Source organism: Astatotilapia calliptera, chromosome 17 (assembly GCF_900246225.1).
Source record: "Astatotilapia calliptera chromosome 17, fAstCal1.2, whole genome shotgun sequence".
In the NCBI taxonomy this organism is placed as follows: Eukaryota; Metazoa; Chordata; class Actinopteri; order Cichliformes; family Cichlidae; genus Astatotilapia; species Astatotilapia calliptera.
The window spans coordinates 3,683,920-3,705,057 of NC_039318.1; the positions used below are offsets into that span (position 1 = coordinate 3,683,920).

Sequence of the window (21,138 nt, forward strand, 5' to 3'; positions counted from 1 at the left end):
CGCCCCCTGCGACTGGGAGGAGTGTTCGCGCCTTGCTCGTTTGGGTGGGTTGATGGTTGCAGTTGCGAGTAAACGTCCAAAAATGAAAATATTTTTATTTAACTATAAGTAAGATACTAAAAAAATACAACATTTTAAAATATCTTTAGTCCTGATATTTATTATATAGGCTTACAAATCCTATCCTAGAAAACATGGTTGAAACCCCGTAGTTTCTCTTCCTGGTCAATATAGGAGGCAAAACCTTTGGACAGTTAGACCACACAAGACACTTATCCAGCTGGATCCAACACCCAGTCCAATGGGAATGCTGTGCTATCCAGCTGGTCATTTCAAATGACCCACTTGGCAGTGCAGAGCTATCTTTTTGTTTGTTTGTTGTATGATCAGGAGCAAGAATCTACATATACATATTTTGAGCTTGGCAACACAGTGTTTAGCACTATTGTGTCACAGCAAAAAGGTCCTGGGTTTACATCCACAATCTCGCTATAGCCTTTCTGTGTGGAGCTTGCATATTCTCCTCTGGTTCTCCAGCTTCCCCCCACAGTCCAAAGACATGCAGTTAGACAGATTACATTAATTGATGATTTTAAGAAGAATTAAAATGGTATTTACCCAGAATAATAATTAGATTAACAATATCAGAAATTTTGTTGTTCAACCCACTCATAAAAGAAACAATAAGTAAGCATGGAAATGTTGACTATTTTCAGATAGAGTCAACTGTAAATGTCTGACCAAAATAAACTCACATGAGGACAATTTGAAACAGAGATGATCACCAGTTTCACATTCAGAAGTACAAAAAAATTACATGAGTCAACCTCAATTTCAAATCGCTTAAATAGGAAATCTAGGAGTGGTATTCAAATGTTCCTTTCAACAACAAATCATTTTATTATTTTGATATACTTTATACTTTATTAAAGTATTTAAATCAAGATTGCAGATTGCTAAAATCTGACATATCATAACATTTACAATCAGACCAGATGCGTTTGAGAAAAATTAATTTTGTTCCTTTAGAGATCATAAGTTCTTTTACAAAAAAAAAATGAAAACAACAACAACAAAGGCATATTATCAGCAAACTGACTAATTATAAATTTACTCTATTTTATTTAAATTCCTTGACTATCAGGTGAAATTTCCAAGGGAAATAGCCCCCAATAACCCCCTCTAGAACACTGAGGTGAATAAGTACTCGTTTTTACTTGAAGGACATAACCTCACAGTAGTAATAACCGTACAACTGTCTGTAAATTGTGCTACACTTGTATAGCATGAGCTTCTTTTTTTTACTTTATCTGTCCGACTAAAGAAAAAAGTTACACACACAACATTATTAGATTTTTTTTTCTATTGCTACCTCCATTCCAAATATTGTAAAGGTGTGTGGTTTATGTTCTTAAATAGCCCTGTTTTTTTTGTTTTTGGAGCGACATTTGAGTCTACACTCCATACCAGCTGGTGGCGGCAAAACACAATTTCGTAGTTTTCCAACCACCTGCAAAAATAACAAAAAAGAAGAAGGACACAACCGCTTCCTGCGACTGTCCGTGGATTGTGCTGTGGGGACCGTGACGGAGGTGTGTGAAACGCTGTACATACTGAAGCTTGGTATGTTTAGACAATGGTTACACTGAGCACCGTTGTGTGGTGGAGTTAGTGAATACCGTGTGAGGTAGTTGTGAAAGAGTTCAGCCAATGATAGGCGATGGTTTATTTGTGGAAGCCGGTGTGCTCAGCGCGTGCTCCCGACTCAGGCGCGAGACACCGGAATGTAGTGAAGTGACAGCGGTGTTCACCAGGAAGGAGAGAAGCGTGAAAAAGATCAATAATCATATAAAGTACAGAGTTAGCTGCGGGCCGTGGACAGAAACGATATCTAAATACTATATCCTCCGCAGCTGGTTTTAATATTGGCCTGGACTCGAGGTATTTAGTCAAAATCCTCATATGTCTCGGTTATAGTCTATATAACCGTTTTGTTCTCACCTAGCAGTTTTAGATTTTTAGCATAAATAAGATAAATAAGACTTGAATATTAGTAAGACAAAAATGCTTTCACATTGCTCTAAGTTTACAGGTCCAAGAGTCATAAGTGTGTTGCTCTCTTTCCAGCAGCATGGCTACTGTCGAGAACGTTGCATCAATAGGACAGCATCTGGTGGACCCGAGACAGGACCTGACCAAGCGGTTCAGAGCTTTATTTACCCTGAGGAACCTGGGAGGTAAAACACCAGGATCACAGAGTTTTTTATTTTCAAAAACTGGATAAATGACAAAAGCACTCAGCTAAGTAACAGTACTCAAGATTTGCAGTAGTATTTAGGACTCCAACATTGGTTTGTAGGGGTGGGACTCACCCCACACATTCAGTTTCTTCTTTTTTCTTTTTTTTCAAATGTAGTTGTGGTTGTTTCTGTCCTTTCACTATATTTTAGTAGCCCCTATGTTTTCCAACAAAACTCACATGAAAAAAGTAATCTTTAAATCCCTAAACTTTGCAATAACGTCTTGTTCTCAGACTTGCAGCCTCCAGTCTTTTCCTCGTCGTCTGGTTGGCTCAATCACAGAAAGCAGCACTGTACTGTTTGAAAGACAAGACATTCAGTTTTTTCTTTTTCTCTGAGAGATCTTTTTTTAATGTAAACTGAAATCACAGCACAGCTGTTGCATATTGTTGCAATATATTTGCTGTGACTGAATGCCTGTAGTGATTTTTGGGTGAACTAATTCAGGGTGTCATCTGTGTGTGTCAGGTGCTGAAGCTATAGAATGGATCAGCAAAGCCTTCGCTGATGAATCAGCCCTGCTGAAGCATGAGTTGGCTTACTGCCTGGGACAGATGCAGGACAAACGGGCCATTCCTACTTTGACTGCTGTTCTCAAAGATAAACAGCAGGAGCCAATGGTTAGGCATGAAGCAGGTAAGCATGCTTGATGAGGTTGAGGAGTCTGTGTACTACCAACACAAGTATTTTGACAGAGTATGTTTTATGTAAGCTCTGTGCTCTGCACAGATGGTGCGTGTCCAAGTGTTCATTTGTTGCTGCACTAAGTACAGAAGTTCCCAATTAATCTGCTTTTTGTATTTACAACACACGCGCAATACAGACGCACGTGCACTGTGTAAAATACCTAGAGTAGCAGAAAAGTAGAAAATGAGCTACTCTCTTGTGTCATCAATTTTTTTTCCTAACAGTAATTTAGGTAAGGTGGTATAATTAAACAATTACCGTATTTCCCGGACTACAAAGCGCACCTGAATATTAGCCGCACAAGCTAAAATCAGGGGAAAATCCTGTTTTGTACATACATTAGCCGCACCTGACCAAAAGCCGCAGGTGTTTCAATATTGACTTATCATATGTAAGAGAATATGCACAAAGCGAATTGTCAGGAAAGAGATGGCTGTTTGGAGACATCACTTTTATTAATATTTTGAAAATCAAGTTATGGGTACATATTTGCACATGTGCTGTGCTTCATAAATGAGTAACAAATGTAGTACATAACAGTAACCTACAGCACACCAGAAAAATAGATTCAGACTACCTTTTAGGCTCAGGTGCAGTGACACGGCTTTAACAAGAAGAAAAGTCAGTCATTCACCACCATCTTCCTGCGCACTAAAACCACCAAAGTCCTCTTCTCCAGTGTCGGAAACGAACAGGCTCAGGATGGCTTCGTCATCCACTCTCCGCTTCTCTCCTTCGTTGTCACTTTCAAAACCAAAGATAATCCTCATTGTCAGTGTCAGAGTCGAACACCCTCTGAAGGGCCGTGGCGGTGTCCTCCTCTCCATCATGCAGCAGTCCAGCAGCCAACTGATTTAATAATACAACTTGCTTTTCGCAAGTTTATCGCCGCTCGTCATCCACGACTCCCGCTGAACGCGTAGCGCTACTTTGAAGTTTGTTTTTCGCGCTACTTGTACGGCACTATGTTGCCTGGCGGATGGACATGTGACCAACATACCACTCTTGAACCCCGATCCTTCCGCCAGGCAACGTAGTGCCGTACAACAGCGGAACAAACAAAACAAATCGTCTTACGATATCACAAAAATCATGGACAATCTATAGAAAAGCCGCACCTGACTAAAAGCCGCAGGGTTCAAAGCTTGTGCAAAAAGTAGCGGCTTATAGCCCGACAATTACGGTAAATAATATAATTTAGTTGCTCCTTCACAAATCTTATCTTTGCTAAGTACTTTGTGACAAAAAGCAGTATAATCGTATAATCAGCTGCTTGTCAATTGAGTCTGAAGCTTTGCCATTTTGGGCTGGTAACAACGTTGTTGTTTTTTTTGTGCTGCAGCCTTGTGGAGATGGAGTAATGACATGTAGACCAGTTTCATGTACTGCAGGTTCTGGTTTGAGAGATGCAATCCTCTCCCTAGCTTGCTCTGGTCTCTAGAGCACCACAAGGACCATTTATGCAGACAGTGGAGCTGGAATTCCATCCACTGCAGTACACAATCATGGCATCTGAATGATATCAAGGACTGCCAAAACAATAAATACTAAAATGAGTAGCCAAATATACTGCCCCCACATTAAAATGCTTTAGTGGTCTTTGTAAGGAGCACTAGGTGCCTTGCGAAAAGGCCACACTTTGACAGAATTGTCCCTAAAGAAGGTCATGTTGAACTGAAAGAAACTGAGAATGTGCATTTGGCATGAGGGACTGTTAGTGAGCTAATATTTAACCACTCTCTTTCTGCTAAACATAAGTTTGTGTAGAAAAGTATAAGTTTACATACATGTGTATGCAAACTCACAATACTTTCCTGGCGTAAGCATGATGGATGCTTTTCAGAAAATATTTTGAGACTTGCAGGATGCAAAAACAAATGAAAGCTGGAAACAGCGGTGCAGTTTTGAAGTCTGACTGCTATCTCTGTGTACTTGTAGGGGAAGCTCTGGGGGCAATTGGTGATTCTGTGGTTTTGAACCTACTGAAAGAGTACAGTCAGGATCCTGTCATTGAGGTAAGAGCATATCACAAAACTTGCCTGCAACTTTCAACTTGATTTCCATTTTACCTGCTACAGAACAGACCTACAATTTAGGCTTGGACTAATTTAACAGGATATTAATTAATTTTGAAAGTAACTGAAAAACTTGATTGACTGTTGTATTTGAATTGACTGGTTGTTGTCATGCCTTTACTGTCACATCACCTCCTAACGGCCATCTTTCAGGCTGCTCTTGATGTTTCCTGCTGCCTTTTAAAGTTTTTTCCTAAAACCTTTTACTAAGTGTATTAAATCTTTGGTGGTACAGAAACTATGCCCTCTACTTTGACATCTTCAACTCTATAGTGTCACCACTGCATTCCAATCCATCCCTGAAGTGTGGTTTTCCTTGCTAGCCTTTTTAAAATATTATCATTATTATTATTATTTATTTTTTTAGCCTGTTTATTAACTGCTTGCTGCTCTGACATTGTCTGCTGGTATACTCAGTGTTACAAGATGATATCCAAGACTCCGTCTTGTAAGTTGGGGATCAGCGCTTGTCTTGTTGGGTACTGCTGCTGCCACTGCCACCTCTATTTCTGCTGCTGTTACTGCTCCTACTGCTGCATCTGATTGATGACATGCTACTGTGCCCCCTAACTGCTCACCATCTGCCACCACCTTGAGCGTCCTTTTAATTCTGGTGCTTGTTGTTGATCGCTCTATGGTCTGACACATGGCGGTGCCCACATGAAGGACATTAAGACCACAAAGTCTCTGCAATAGTTGTCTGTCTTGGCACTAATGACTTAATATATTGTCAGAGAACCTCAAGCAAGGCTTTATACACCTCGTGGGCAGCCACTGGAAAGCAATCTGTCACCTCTGACTTGCTGTCATACCCCCTTTTATTTAGTAATGTAAAGTTCAGCTATTTAGAGTTCAATGGCACATCTGGTTTAAGAGCTAATGCATTAATAAAGACATTCCCTTTGTGTACTACAACCTGTCATTCCTCAACTGCTTTGAACTTTTTCAAGCGAAATTGCCTTCACCGAAACCACTGGGATTCACACAATCTGTCCACAGGCATTGAACTAACCCTTCACTCTTGTGGTCTTTACAGCATAAATCCTGTTCACTCCCACTCTATTACAGAGACAGCTGTTTTCGTACCATTGCTACTAGGCAACATTTACAACAATACCAGTGTGATACCCATGTCTGTTTACCCATTTTCAAGGTCAACCACCCCCACTTTACCATTTCCTCAGATTGTAAGACACAGATGGGAACAATCCCATCGATCATCTTTGCACATGCAAGCTTACTAAAATTATTGCTCTCTGCTTCAATTATTGCCAGTTTTTCCAGTAGAACTTTATCTAATTAATCATATATACTTAACAATATTGTCACCTGTATCAATCATTTCCTGTATTGGTGAAACTTTCCTTAAAATGTGGGACTGTGGAACTTTGTCCACCCAATACTTAAATTCCCAGAGGTGCTCAAGCCGTGTTGGAGTTATAGCAGTAGTTTACAAGGGTAACTAAAACTGTGTTCCATTTACTCCTGGTTTATTTCACTCCTTCAAATTGCTAACATTCAACATTCAGTGTGAATTTTCTGGTCTACTGGTTTTTACTCTTGGTGTATCTATAAACTCCCTGCAGCTGTCTTATCAATTCAATTCAAAACCCCAGCAATCATATCACCTCCTATGAGAAAGCGCTTTGGCAACAGTGGGAAGGAAAAACTTTCTTGTGGTGGTCGCAGCACAATGTGCCAGGTTTTGTCACAACGAAAGTCAGTGTGAGACATGGTGAGCATAATGGCCACATTAAGGCACAACCCCCACTAGGGTTTAAATACCTGGGACTCTCCACCATTTGATTTGGTGAGTTCTAAGTGAGTGGTAACAAAATCTTGCTAATTTTCAGAGGGTATACATACCATGTTACGGTCATAAAAACTGAATGTGAGCAGAGCAGCAGTTTGAAATTGACTGGTTAAAATACAGTCATAATGGTCCTCATATACTCATCATCTCATGTTGTTTCTTTGTTTGTCAGAAACATTAAATATGTAAGTCAGAGGAACTTGAAGAGACGCTAAGCAGAGACAAAGTAAATATGACTTCAACTTTTGGAAGAATTCAAGTCTGATATGTCATTTAGCATGCTTCATACAACTGTGCTTTATTTAGCACAGTCACACACTTGACAGTTAACTCACACCTATGATCTCATAGGCCTGGACTGAACCACTGACTTTCCCAGTATATAATCTCATTTGCCTCAGTATTTCAGTGTTTTAACTTCATAATTGGACATATTTTTATTTATAAACAAATGCCATTTATTATTTTTTGAGGTTTACATTTGGTGATAATTTCAGTTACTCTTGATACTTGAAACCACAACTAAAATTGCAGCTTGCACTCTCAATTATTAACACTCGGTTGATACAGAAAATGACATAAAAGTTGACAATCTATACAGGTTGCAGAGACATGTCAACTGGCTGTTCGACGGCTAGAATGGCTTCAGAGTGGAGGAGAGAAAACGTTGCAGGACGGACACGCAGATAAAAACCCCTACTGCTCTGTAGACCCAGCCCCTCCAGCAGCAAGGAAGAGCGTGCCAGAGCTGCGCTCCGCACTGCTGGATGAAAGCCTGCCACTCTTTGACCGCTACCGTGCCATGTTTGCCCTGCGTAACCTTGGCACTGAGGAGGCTGTGTTGGCACTAGGAGACGGTAAGGTCCAACTTTATGGTAAACAATTATGTGAACATTTATTTCACTCAGCAGTCATCGTTAATCTGATAATACTACATGCAAACTATGGTTCTAGAACACTCAAGGAACTTGAAGATGTCGTTACTGAGCACCTAATAAAATATATGCATATATGAAAGTCAGTAACTGTAAATCCTTGTGAAGTATAAAAATAAGTATGTAGAACTACGCAGATGGAAATTAATATGTGCATCCGATTCTGTTTGCCTCCAGGCCTGCAATGCTCCAGTGCTCTGTTCCGTCATGAGATTGGCTATGTTCTGGGGCAGATGCAGCATCCAGCAGCAGTCCCAGCCCTCCGTGCAGCTTTGGAGCGTTCCAACGAGAACCCCATGGTCCGGCACGAGGCAGCGGAGGCTCTAGGCTCAATTGGCAAAGACGAGTGTCTGGCCGTGCTGCAGCGTTACCGTGAAGACCAAGAGCGTGTTGTCAAGGAGAGCTGTGAGGTTGCACTTGACATGCTGGAGTATGAAAACAGTGGACAGTTCCAGTATGCAGATGGATTGGTCAGGTTACAGGGTTAATTTTTAATTATTTAGGTCAGTACTGAGGTCACCTTGTGTTTAAAGGTAATTAAACACAATTTGTTGCTAACAGTAATATTTTCTTTACTTCAATATAGCTAAGTTGAAAACCAAATATATTTAAAAAAACAAAGGGTGGAACATGGATAATATAGGGTCATCCACCCTAATAGCCTGTGCCTTTGACCAGCTGCTGCTCTTGCCCCATCATTCAGCTGCTCCTTCAAATCATCCCCAAGTACAAATATGGAGGAGAAGCTGCCCAGCCAACAGCAACATTGGGAGACGTGCACAGAAGCAATGGAGTGAGTAAAGAAGGACTGCTATAACAACCAGCCAGCCTCTGTTGTATGGCACCAGAAACAGACTGGTGATCAGGAGATGAATGAGTGTGGTTTGTTGGGTCCTAAATTTTAAAGCCAAAGTAATCAACTCTATCCAGCTTGCATATTGAGTTTTTTTTATGTCCAACTAAAAATCAGCCCACTCAAAAAGATCATCTGGAAAAGAGCAGAGTTTGTTTATTGAATGGAGTCATATAAACGATAAAACAGACTGTCACAACCAACAGAACAGCAGGACAACACAAAGCAGTGCAACCCCAGGCTATAGAGCCTTCCACATATTCACGTGCAAAAGACAAAACAACACAGAAGAGAAGGCAAAACAAGAAAATGGGGCAGAAAAGCGTGGCAAAGAGAGAGCGAACCCTCCGGACCCTCTATTTTATTGAGTAAGGACCCTCTGCTCAATCTGAATTCATCCTGCATTGTGCTTCTACAGTTTGATGCAAACTTCTCATTTTAAACTGTCTGCTACAAGCATTCGTGGTGTGACGTAGACCTTGATTTGTCGTGCTTCTCTTGGTACTTTGCTCCTAAATTACCATGGAGCACAGCTTGCAGTTTAAATGTAAATTTTTTTGTTATTTACAGTCAACTGTATAAAATTAAAATGATCTTACATACTAATGTCTCTCCTGAGTTTCACGAAGACCTTCTTCCCTCAAGTCCTACAACTCAAATTCTCATAACTGCTTGTGGTTTTGCACATCAGATAATTAAAGCTTTATTTGTAAGCATCAGTAAGTAAGCAATAAAGTACAGACTTCATGCCAAATAAAGAATCCTTATTATCACGCCTGTCAGCGTAGTCCAGAGTAGGTCTATTAAGACATGTATGAGTGAGTTTGGTGTGTAAGAACTTCACCTGCACAGAGTCCCTATTTCAACCCAATCGAACATCCCTGGGATGAATAAGAGCAGAGACTGCAAGGCAGGCATTTCTCACAAAGCCCTTTGGTGCTGCAGGTGAACACTATCCAGGTACAAAAGGACAAATGTGAGTTGTTGGCAACTTGTACCACTGTTGCTGAATTTTGGAAAGTGATTTATGTCTAGGTGTAGATTTGTGTTGATGTTTAATTAATGGAAATTCCCTGCATCCTTAAAACTACAGAATCCAATTTGTCCAAATTGTCGAGATTTAAAGTGGATTATATAGACTAGGTGTATTAGAATAGACCATATACTTGCAGTAAAACAGCCATTTAGGCTTTAAAAAATAAAAATACAACTCAAAATATTTTATACATAAAATAGATAATATAATGTATCTATAAAATGTTTATATAATGTTTTATATTCAGTCGGGCACATTTGTTTTTGATTGTTAGTTAAATATTTTAAAATGTACGTATTGATCTTTCAGTGGTTTTTAAAAAAATTCTTTTTAATAATTCTTATTAATTAAACAATAATAACAAGAAGTATGATGTCTTGTATTCATTATGACGGTATAGTTTTAATTTTCCAAACACATCCTGGTATCGGATAGCAAAGGCAAGCAGTGGTGTCGCACATCACTAACCGCCAGGGTGCATCCGCGAGCCTAGCAACCAGAGCCCTCTGTTAGCGAGCGCCACCGTTACAGTAACTATAGCAACCCTTGGAGTCTGTATACGGCGGTACATTGAGAAAGCGGTAAGACGAAATTTTGGAAGTCTTTTCCACGCTTGTATAAACCGTTACTCTGTCCATACCTCAGACGTAGTTGACGAACGATGGACGGAAAAGAGGAGAGAGTACAGTCAGCTGCCGCGTTCAAGTCTTATATGTTGAAAAACAGCACAAAGAGCAACCTGAACCTGTAAGTTACCTTTTTATAGTACTAGTTAGTATCTGATGCTCTCATGACCTACTTGTCTGTTTGTTAATTTATTTCAATCATGTAAACAATGTGCACAAGTTCATTTAGAAAAGAAAAAAAAGCTATACAAAATAAAGCCAATACATTTCAACATTGCTTCACCGGTTCTGATTCAGTTACATATCGAAAGCAGTGGGAAGAAGTGCACACTTATTTAATCCCACCCATTCGCAATACGTTATCGGTCAATATTTAATCAGCTTCCTTGCTGATGTAATCTAAGTTATAATAATGAACACATTTAAAATATAATATGATATTTACACCAAATCGTATCATTATGTTTTGTGATTCCATAGCTTTGCCTCCACACTACAAGACCAGTACCTCCATTTTTGAAAAGTTAGCTGTACAATGCAATAAGCATGAATAAACTTTCCTAAATAGAGACATTCACTGAATTTCAACATTCTCCCTTTCTTTATAACTCCTTTGCTTAATTCGATGTTATTTGATCTGTGATCCAAATGTAACTATTAACATATATGCAAAAATGTTTGAAACATGTTAAAGCTGTATTGGCACCAGGGCATTATCGGGCTATGGATAAGATTTTGTAATGATATCCATAGCTGTATAACCCCTAGATCTAGTTCATTCTGATTTCACTGAGTTTCGTTTCCTTCCGTGTCCTGTTTGACTTGGTCTCTGTGGATCCTCCCCAGCAATCCCCTATGTGTAGCATGTTATGTCTGGTTGCGAATGTCAAGTTTTTGTCTCTGTCTTGTCTCCATGTCTCTCTCCCTCTTTCCCTGTCATTCTCTCTCTTGCTCTCTCTCTCTGTCTTCACTTTCTTTGTGTTTGTCTTCCTAGTCTTGTCTCTGTGTCGCCTCCCTGCATTCCCTTTATTTAGTCAGTCTTGTCTCTGTTTGTTTCCCTTGTCTTCCTGTGTCTGGCCTCTGTCTGTTTGCAGTTTTATTTTGATAGTCTCTAGTGTTATGTGTATCATGTTCAGTGTCGCTTTCCTTGTCTCTACAGCAAAGAACATTACTAATAAATACTGGTTATAAAGAACCTTAAGCACACTTTTATCATTTGATTTGTAATGCCATTATACAATAACGTTCTGCATTCTTCAGTTTCTCCTCCCCTTTCATAAAGGATGGTCCAGTATGCTATGCAGAGGATGCAAGCATTAAAGCACTGAAGCTTCTTTCCTTAGTATTTGAAGAATACTATTATGTCCTCCATGCAGATACTTCCATATCACGTCTGTTAGTTAGGAACCTTCCTAAGCAAAATTGGCTATTTGAACGCATATTGGGTTTCTGTATGTGTGTGTGTTAGTTCATGTATTATTTCTTTATTTCCTGTCTCGTTAATTCCGAGTTGTTTGCAGCTATCTTTCCTGATGTTTACCACCTCCCTAATTACTTACTGTGTGTATATATTGTCTCAGTTTTCCATCATCTGATGATCTCTGATGATCCCTCGGGATAAAACCCCCATAGATGGTGGTCTGATTAGTAGATGTACAGTGGGGCAAAAAAGTATTTAGTCAGCCACCGATTGTGCAAGTTGCCCCACCTAAAATGATGACAGAGGTCAGTAATTTGCACCAGAGGTACACTTCAACTGTGAGAGACAGAATGTGAAAAAAAAAAATCCATGAATCCACATGGTAGGATTTGTAAAGAATTTATTCGTAAATCAGGGTGGAAAATAAGTATTTGGTCAATAATAAAAATACAACTCAATACTTTGTAACATAACCTTTGTTGGCAATAACAGAGGTCAAACGTTTACTATAGGTCTTTACCAGGTTTGCACACACAGTAGCTGGTATTTTGGCCCATTCCTCCATGCAGATCTTCTCGAGAGCAGTGATGTTTTGGGGCTGTCGCCGAGCAACACGGACTTTCAACAGATTTTCTATGGGGTTGAGGTCTGGAGACTGGCTAGGCCACTCCAGGACTTTCAAATGCTTCTTACGGAGCCACTGCTTTGTTGCCCGGGCGGTGTGTTTTGGATCATTGTCATGTTGGAAGACCCAGCCTCGTTTCATCTTCAAAGTTCTCACTGATGGAAGGAGGTTTTGGCTCAAAATCTCACGATACATGGCCCCATTCATTCTGTCCTTAACACGGATCAGTCGTCCTGTCCCCTTGGCAGAAAAACAGCCCCATAGCATGATGTTTCCACCTCCATGCTTCACAGTAGGTATGGTGTTCTTGGGATGCAACTCGGTATTCTTCTTCCTCCAAACACGACGAGTTGAGTTTATACCAAAAAGTTCTACTTTGGTTTCATCTGACCACATGACATTCTCCCAATCCTCTGCTGTATCATCCATGTGCTCTCTGGCAAACTTCAGACGGGCCTGGACATGCACTGGCTTCAGCAGCGGAACACGTCTGGCACTGCGGGATTTGATTCCCTGCCGTTGTAGTGTGTTACTGATGGTGACCTTTGTTACTTTGGTCCCAGCTCTCTGCAGGTCATTCACCAGGTCCCCCCGTGTGGTTCTGGGATCTTTGCTCACCGTTCTCATGATCATTTTGACCCCACGGGATGAGATCTTGCGTGGAGCCCCAGATCGAGGGAGATTATCAGTGGTCTTGTATGTCTTCCATTTTCTGATGATTGCTCCCACAGTTGATTTTTTCACACCAAGCTGCTTGCCTATTGTAGATTCACTCTTCCCAGTCTGGTGCAGGTCTACAATACTTTTCCTGGTGTCCTTCGAGAGCTCTTTGGTCTTGGCCATGGCGGAGTTTGGAGTCTGACTGTTTGAGGCTGTGGACAGGTGTCTTTTATACAGATGATGAGTTCAAACAGGTGCCATTCATACAGGTAACGAGTGGGGGACAGAAAAGCTTCTTACAGAAGACGTTACAGGTCTGTGAGAGCCAGAGATTTTCCTTGTTTGAGGTGACCAAATACTTATTTTCCACCCTGATTTACGAATAAATTCTTTACAAATCCTACCATGTGAATTCATGGATTTTTTTTTCACATTCTGTCTCTCACAGTTGAAGTGTACCTCTGGTGCAAATTACTGACCTCTGTCATCATTTTAAGTGGGGGAACTTGCACAATCGGTGGCTGACTAAATACTTTTTTGCCCCACTGTACGCTCACGGCATCCTGAGCCACAACCACTGGAACTGGTGTCTGTGACTTATTTAGTGACACAAGAGCTTCTTTTTCACTCTAATTAAATTCTGGCTAAATTTTTGCATGTTAACTAGTATTGTGCTGCCCATGTGAGTTGCCAGGGGAAATGCACCTTTAGAGGTGAGAACTTCAAAACTGTTGCAAGACCAAATTTTGCAGCATTTAAAGATGCAGTAAAAAGAAAAGGCAGTTTAGATGAAATAATACAGCAATACAACAGAATAGTCTCATGAAAAACCTTTGACAAAATGTCTTGTGGAACCATATGGCATCTGTGTATTAATATGTGTGCTAATATGTACAACTAAGATTTATAGGTTGATATGTACCAAACTGTGTAACTGATGTTCTAGTTATGACCACCTCACTCGCTTGCTGACGAAGTTGATGGATGAGCAGCCACAAAATCCAGTGGATGTGATAGAGGATATAAGCAGTGATGTAAAACGGGGTTTGTTAGAAGAGATGCAGAGCACTCTGCAAGATCTTCCAGAGACTACAGCTGATGTGGAGCTGGCTAAGCAACAGCGCCTGCTCTTTACTCGGCCAAAAGATGTGGATCACGAGGAGGAACTGGTATTGACCACACACACCTACACTGTTTGTTCTACAACTTTTATATACAGCAATCTGTCCCTTTGTTAAATGCTAAGGTGATGGATATGAGGTTAGGTTGTGGATCCGTTCAATTCAGTTTTATTTATATAGTGTCAAATCACAACAACAGTTGCCTCAAGGCATTTTATATTGTAAGGTAGATCCTACACCAATTCAGAGAAAAAAGAGAAAACCCCAACAATCATATGACCTCCTATGAGTAAGTGCCTTGGCGACAGTGAGAAGAAAAATCTCAGTTTTAACAGGAAGAAACCTTGAGCAGAAACAGGCTCAGGAAGGGATGGCCATCTGTCATGACTGGTTTTGGATGAGGTGAGGAAGACGGAATCAAAGACATGCGGTGGAACAGAGCCAGAGATTATTAATAACTAATAATTCACTGCGATTGAACTTCACCAGGGAAGTGTGTTTGCCTTGCTCCGTTTCAGGTTTTTTCCTCACCATCAGAAGTTCTTGGTACAGGTTGGACTGTAGAAAACATGAATAACTGTCACTTTTCATCAGCTTTAAGATGTGGTGCTATCCTATGCTTCTTCATAGCTGTGATGTCCAGGGTCATTCAGGTTTTGACTGGTGCATTTGTAGCTGTGGGAGTCCAGGTTGATAGAGCTGGGCACTCCATCTGCCCAGATGTCCTGCGGCCTCTGTGCAACTTCCTGTTGAGGCCTCTTCTTTAACCCCTGTACAACCAGCCAGCGTCTGAGCTTTTCTGGGCTAAACTCAGATTCTAGAAACTTGTCCTGCTGGATCTTTTAAGGCCTCCTCTAGGGAGAAGCCCCACTTCACCCTTTCTTACTGAGCTCCTTACTAGCCTCCAAATCCCAGAAAGTAGAGTCATCACTGGTCTAGGGGTTGGATGGTTCTGGTGATGTCAAATGGGTGATACTCCAAGTACTAGTCAGTGTATGACAGAAGACAGAGGAAAGAAGAGAACGAGGCATTAGTTTGTCATATTTTTAGAGACAACAGTGACATGCTGACCATTAGAGATTGTTAATGAAAATATTAATATTGAGCTACATCGTTTTCTGCAGTAAATCCTCAGGTTGTATGAAGGTGAGAAAAAAATACATAGCCTCTTCTCTCTATAGCGGCAATATCCTTCCAACCCTGCAATGCATAAAGTTCATTATATGTAGTTATAACTTTTTAATTGACATTTTGCAATACATGAGAATTTGAACCATATACATAAAAATTAAAAACATTAAAAACAATACTTCATTCACTAGTTTTTGATGCTTCAATGAGCTCTTTAGAAGGATGTTCTTTTCCAAATGTCTGTAAAGGCAGCCTGCTTCATTAGGTGATTGATTTTATACACCTCTGTCAATGGGATTGAAGAATGTGGATTTTAACTTATATGCTGTTTTTGTGTACAGATTTCCAGCTCTTATGGTGAAAATGAGGATTTATTGCCATTACACCTAAAAATTAATCAGTAAAGTGTCATCCTTCATTGGGGGAAAGGAGTTGCTACAAGTTGTGTTAAACTAAAGTGCTAATCCAAGTGCTAATCAAGGTGGTTAAAACTGTAGAGTGAACATCATCAGACTCCTTCCTAGTGTTTCTATGCAGGATATTGACTTTGTGGACAGTAATAGGTCATAATAATAGTTTTTTTGTATGTGTATGGGCTTTGTGGAGCACGGAGTTTCTGCCTGTAGTATTTTACTTAACACATTTGTAAGATATTTTGTACTCCAGCTGAATTTAATCCAATGACTCTTATATTATATCTTTAATAACTCTTTTAATTTCTTGGGAACTTTATGTTTGTATTACTTGTTCAGTATATAAAACTGAATTTGTATTGTGTAACACAGCTTATTGGTCTTTTTAGGTGGAAACACCTCTTCCTAATGTGAGTGAGTTGAGCTTCTACCTGGAGCAGGCTGGAGTGGGTTTGGGCAGAGAGGAGATGCAGAGAATTTTTCTTGCTCTCAAGCAGCTTGTTGAGTCACAGCTGCTGTTGCAATGCCGACTATGGGGCAAAATTTTGGGAACAGAGAACAGCTATATTGTTGCTGAAGCTGTTGTTGAAGGGGACGACCATAGCATCGATGAACCAGCTGAAGAAGAGGAGCGAGAGGCTGATACTCAGGAGAATGAGGTGAGGAAGTAAAAAGTGTGGTATTGAAAATGAATTAGATATGCTTGTAATAAAGAGTAGTAAAAAAAAACACATTCCTACTTTTTACACTGATGTTACACTCCTCTGCCTTTGCATGTCATCTGCTCCATTGCAACGTAAACTTCATTTACTTTTGATACCAGGTACTTCTCTACTTTGTTTTCCACAACAAAGTACCTCCTCAATATTGGGGAGCTCTATCACGATAACAGTACTAGACAACAGTGAATCATATTAACACAGTACTCTGTGTTATTATGATATACAATATATACTATATACTGTAATATCACAAACAATACAATGATAAAAAAAAAAAATGGTACAATCAAAAAAAATACAAAAACAGTTGTAAAAATGAAATTATGGAGCTGAGGAAAAGGGTAGGATCTACTCCCCCACCCTATTATTTCACAAAGTATTGAAGTAAAATTAATTGGTGAATTATTAATTTAGTCCAAATGTGCTTTTGCTTTCAGATAGATCAACTTCCTCAGTCGACCTATAAACCCCCATCAGTTGTGCCAAAGGAAGCCACAGGAACAGGTGCTAATAAGTTTGTTTACTATGTGTGCAATGAGCCTGGTCTTCCTTGGGTAAAGTTACCTTCCGTCAGTCCTGCACAGATCACTGCTGCTCGACAGATCCGCAAAATTTTCACTGGGAAGCTGGACACCCCAATTGTGAGCTACCCACCTTTTCCTGGGAATGAAGCTAACTATTTACGAGCACAAATTGCCCGAATCTCTGCTGGCACACAAGTAAGCCCTCAGGGCTTCTACCAGGTTCTAGAGGAAGAAGGTGATGAGGAAGATGAAGTATCCCAGAGCAACTATGAACCAAATCCAGACTTTGAGGGTATTCCAGCTGCTGAAATGGCTGAGTCTTTGTCTAACTGGGTGCATCATGTTCAACACATCTTGCTGCAGGTATGGGTCTGATCAGACAAGGTTCGTGGGCATTCTTTCACCTATTGAGTGTGTCTGGATTTGTCCATCCATCTTCTTCAGGGTTGCAGTGATGCTGGAGCCTCTATTGCCTTTAAATAATGTGTAAAAAAAAATGATTTTAGGGTCGCTGTACATGGGTGAACTTGGCAGTAAAACCAGGAGAGGAATCTAATGAGGAGGGAGAAGCTGATGAGAAGGAAGAAGAGCCTGATGAGCCAGAGCCAGAGGTTGGACCCCCTATGTTTACACCTATCTCCCAAGATGCAGGTCAGTCTTTGACTTTGGACACTTTTCAGGCAAACCAGTAGTTTAGTTTCTCACACTGATGAGAAGGTCATAATGTTGCCCAAAATTTCATTCAGCATACATGTATGAGTGTATATATGTATATATATATGTGTATATATATATATATATATATATATATATATATATATATATATATATATATATATATATATATATATATATATATATATACATATGTATGTATATATATACATATGTATGTATATATATATATATATATATATATATAACCGTATATATATATATATACATACATATATATATATATATATGTATATATATATATATATATATAACCGTATATATATATATAACCATATATATATATATATACATATATACATATATACATATATATACATATACATGTTTATATTTATTTATTTATTTATATTGAGTCTGTTTTTTCTCAGAAATGTTCAACACTCCTCCCTGGAGCCTTAGTTTGTCCTCCACACTAACATCTCAGCATGCAGTAGCAGTGCTGCGTTCTAACCTCTGGCCAGGCGCATATGCGTATGCCTGTGGAAAGTAAGTGAGAAAATCAGAGTGCCTTTGTTTGTACATATGATATCATAATGTCCTGAAGGTGTAATTACAAAGTACCATGTGCTGTCTCTTAATACAGGAAGTTTGACAACATATATATTGGATGGGGTTTAAAGTATACTGGAGGAGGGTATACCCCACCTGTCCTCCCACTGCCACAGAAAGAATATCCTAGTGTTCCCGAAATCACAGAGGCCTTGGACCCATCATTGGAGGAGGAACAGACCCTGAAAGAAGCTTTAGAGGAGCAACAGGCTGTCCGAGAGGAAATGGAGGCGACAGAAGAGGAGGAAGAAGAGGATGACTGAGTAAAAAGTTGACATTAAATTAAAAAGAAAAAAGATATGCAAGCCAGTGTCAAATAAATTAGTTTACTTGTGGACCTTTAATGTAGTTTAGGAGAATGCATTTTAATATTTAGAGGGCAGATGCAAAATGAGATGTTGTGGAAAAACTCAGACCAGTGCTTGTGTCCAGTCATAAGAGGAGTAATAAATAAAAACAAGGTGCTGTTTGGTCTGCGTAGCATAATAAACTGGGTAACTTTAGCCTGTTTACAGTACTTTATTTGAATATTTTTTGCTTATTTTTCAAAGGAAATACCCATGTGATTTCTGCTATAATTTACTTTGTTGTTTTAGATTAGATGTTGATTAAAATATATACCAACATTTTATTGTATTTTTATTATATGATAATGATTATGAACATACAGCACATATTTACACTATGCCCAGCTGGCTGTGCATTGTGCTTCTGGTATGCCAGAGTGTCTCTTATTTGATAGTTAAAAAGTTGGCAACCCCAGTTGAATGTAATATGCTAACATGGCTAATGCTAGCATGACTAGATGTAATCCCGCTCTTTTTTTTTCTTTTTTTTTTCTTTTTTATTAATTGAACTTTTAATTGCAAAGCAGGAAAACAGCAGTCACCAGCATATACATACACAGGACAAAGATGCATCTACATGTATGGCAGGACGTGGGAGGTAGAAAAAAAAACCCCAACAGCAATAGTAATAAACAATGAAAAAGGTTAACAATCGTCCCTTTGTTGCCAGGCTAAATCCCGTAAGCCCGAATTCAACCTCTGAGCAGAAGGAGTGTCCAGATAGGCCAAAAAAGGGTCCCGGTAGAAAAGGAAAGGTTTGTCCTTAAGTGCCGTAGAGAAGGCTTCCATTGGCACAATACTTATCACAGACTAGCCAATGGTTGATAGATGGAGCCTTATCAGAAATCCACAGTACCATAATGCACTTTCGAGCGTATAGTGTAGCAGTATGTGAAGGAGATCTTTGCTGCGAAAGCCGGCAGGTAGCTCATCATTTAGTCCTAACAAGCAAGTCCTTGGACCCAGATGCAGTCGGCAATTAAATATAACACATAGCTTATCTATGAGTGATCTCCAAAACTGTAGAATAACAGCACAGCTCCACAGACAATGAAAAAAGGAACCAACAGCAGACTGACATTTGTTGCAGAGATTAGGCAAAGCTGGAAACATAATGTGTCTCTTCTCGGGTGTAATATAAAGCCTATTTATAAGTTTAAACTGCCTCTCCCAAATAGAATTAGATGCCAAGGCTTTGAAAGGACGACAACACAACTCATCCCAAGCCTCAGCATCTATAACGCCTACGTCTGATTCCCATTGGCCCTTGACTTTGTTAGAGTTATCCATTCTAAGATCAGAGAGAATGTTATAAACCTTTTCAGTGATACATTTTAGTTGGGTAGTTTTTACCATGAGTGATTCTGTAGGAGAAAGACCAAACCCTCCATTAAAATCCTTCAATTTAGAAGTAATATAGTGCTTTACCTGAAAGTACTTCAAAAAATCCTTATTGGTCAGACCAAACTTGCTTTTCAGTTGATTAAAAGTAAGAAGAGAGTTCTCATGAACAAGATCACCCACTGTATTAATCCCTAACTCTGCTCTTTTAAGATCATCATAGCATATGAAAATATTACAGCAGTACTACCTAGCTACTATTTTTAGTATGATAATGTGAAATTCCCAAGTAAAGTTTGAAGTAGCTCAAACTGTAAAAACCAGCACTGAGCCCTGTTACATTTATATACAGTGTTAAAGTAATGGCTACAATCTACAGCCTTTAAACTTGTGGTAGTTGGAGTTAAAAGACCAGAGACAGGGTGATTACAACGATAGCTGTAACTTCCGTCACCCCTTATATTACTGGCATCGAGCAAGACGAAGAGTAGAGATGACACTATTAATTTAAGTACATTTGTTTTAATAACACAAGAGCACACATTCATATTCATGAAGGACCATGTTCATCTAATCTCAACCTCTCTAAAACAGTATGTTGAATCTTATCAGTGAATGTCCAGTATATTGCAATGAATAGCATTTAATTTCATGGAGTATGCACTGTCACCAAAACTGCTTAGAGTCAGTACAACCTCCTGATCAGCCTCAAACATGTACCGTCAGTCCGGACTTACCTAATTTCTCCTCTCTTCCCTCAGTATACCATAACACACTCTCCAGATCTGGAAGAGAACCCTGTGTTCCCCTGTATTTACCATAACTCTTTTGTGTGAAAATAAACTCTAAAACATTAGTTTCTTTGTTGGTTCAGCATTTAGGCTCACTCTTGTTATCAACCTCATGGCCTTTTTTGACAATATCACAATGAAAACATGCTGTAAATATCGAAATCCGTGAAAACATGGCTAATCCCGCTGATTTAAAACTAAAACTTTAAAGCTGCTGGAGTTGTTTTAAGCGCAGTTGTTTTAAACTGTACTTCACCAAAACCATGGAATGAAGTACAAACTGTGTGTCACATTGTCACAGGATTGCACTAATTTGGATGATTTAGAAAATGTATAAAATGTTGTAATACTTGATTCAGGCCTGCTGCTGACTTTCTATTACGCCTCTGGAAAGAACACACACTAAGAATATCTTGTTAATCAATCAATTG

At 39.5% G+C, this 21,138-nt stretch overlaps 2 protein-coding genes across 7 annotated transcripts; both read left to right on the forward strand.

Moving 5' to 3' along the window:
* Positions 1 to 1,474: 1,474 nt before the first annotated feature.
* On the forward strand, positions 1,475 to 9,199 carry dohh (deoxyhypusine hydroxylase/monooxygenase). 6 transcript variants are annotated; one of them, XM_026147957.1, is made up of 6 exons: positions 1,475 to 1,592; positions 2,128 to 2,237; positions 2,769 to 2,936; positions 4,926 to 5,002; positions 7,477 to 7,732; positions 7,988 to 9,199. In XM_026147957.1, exons 2-6 carry the CDS (start codon positions 2,132 to 2,134, stop codon positions 8,296 to 8,298), a joined length of 918 nt encoding a protein of 305 aa, XP_026003742.1. In that variant the 5' UTR covers positions 1,475 to 1,592; positions 2,128 to 2,131; the 3' UTR covers positions 8,299 to 9,199. The 6 variants fall into 6 exon arrangements, with proteins under 6 accessions (XP_026003742.1, XP_026003739.1, XP_026003740.1 ...); XM_026147954.1 differs by having other exon boundaries at positions 1,476 to 1,623; XM_026147955.1 differs by having other exon boundaries at positions 1,476 to 1,623; positions 2,131 to 2,237.
* A 1,035-nt stretch (positions 9,200 to 10,234) lies between these two features.
* Positions 10,235 to 21,095, forward strand: rsph4a (radial spoke head component 4A). The gene is made up of 7 exons (XM_026146955.1): positions 10,235 to 10,446; positions 13,977 to 14,199; positions 16,085 to 16,354; positions 16,855 to 17,304; positions 17,448 to 17,592; positions 18,048 to 18,165; positions 18,263 to 21,095. Exons 1-7 carry the CDS (start codon positions 10,361 to 10,363, stop codon positions 18,489 to 18,491), a joined length of 1,521 nt encoding a protein of 506 aa, XP_026002740.1. The 5' UTR covers positions 10,235 to 10,360; the 3' UTR covers positions 18,492 to 21,095.
* Positions 21,096 to 21,138: the final 43 nt, after the last annotated feature.

Bases quoted from the DNA above. Each gene is read 5' to 3' on its own strand.
- dohh (XM_026147957.1), top strand. From the start codon at position 2,132: ATGGCTACTGTCGAGAACGTTGCATCAATAGGACAGCATCTGGTGGAC. The intron at 2,238-2,768 runs GTAAAACACCAG...TGTGTGTGTCAG, and splicing joins TACCCTGAGGAACCTGGGAG to GTGCTGAAGCTATAGAATGG. The intron at 7,733-7,987 runs GTAAGGTCCAAC...GTTTGCCTCCAG, and splicing joins TGTGTTGGCACTAGGAGACG to GCCTGCAATGCTCCAGTGCT.
- rsph4a (XM_026146955.1), top strand. From the start codon at position 10,361: ATGGACGGAAAAGAGGAGAGAGTACAGTCAGCTGCCGCGTTCAAGTCT. The intron at 10,447-13,976 runs GTAAGTTACCTT...CTGATGTTCTAG, and splicing joins ACAAAGAGCAACCTGAACCT to TTATGACCACCTCACTCGCT. The intron at 17,593-18,047 runs GTCAGTCTTTGA...GTTTTTTCTCAG, and splicing joins ACCTATCTCCCAAGATGCAG to AAATGTTCAACACTCCTCCC.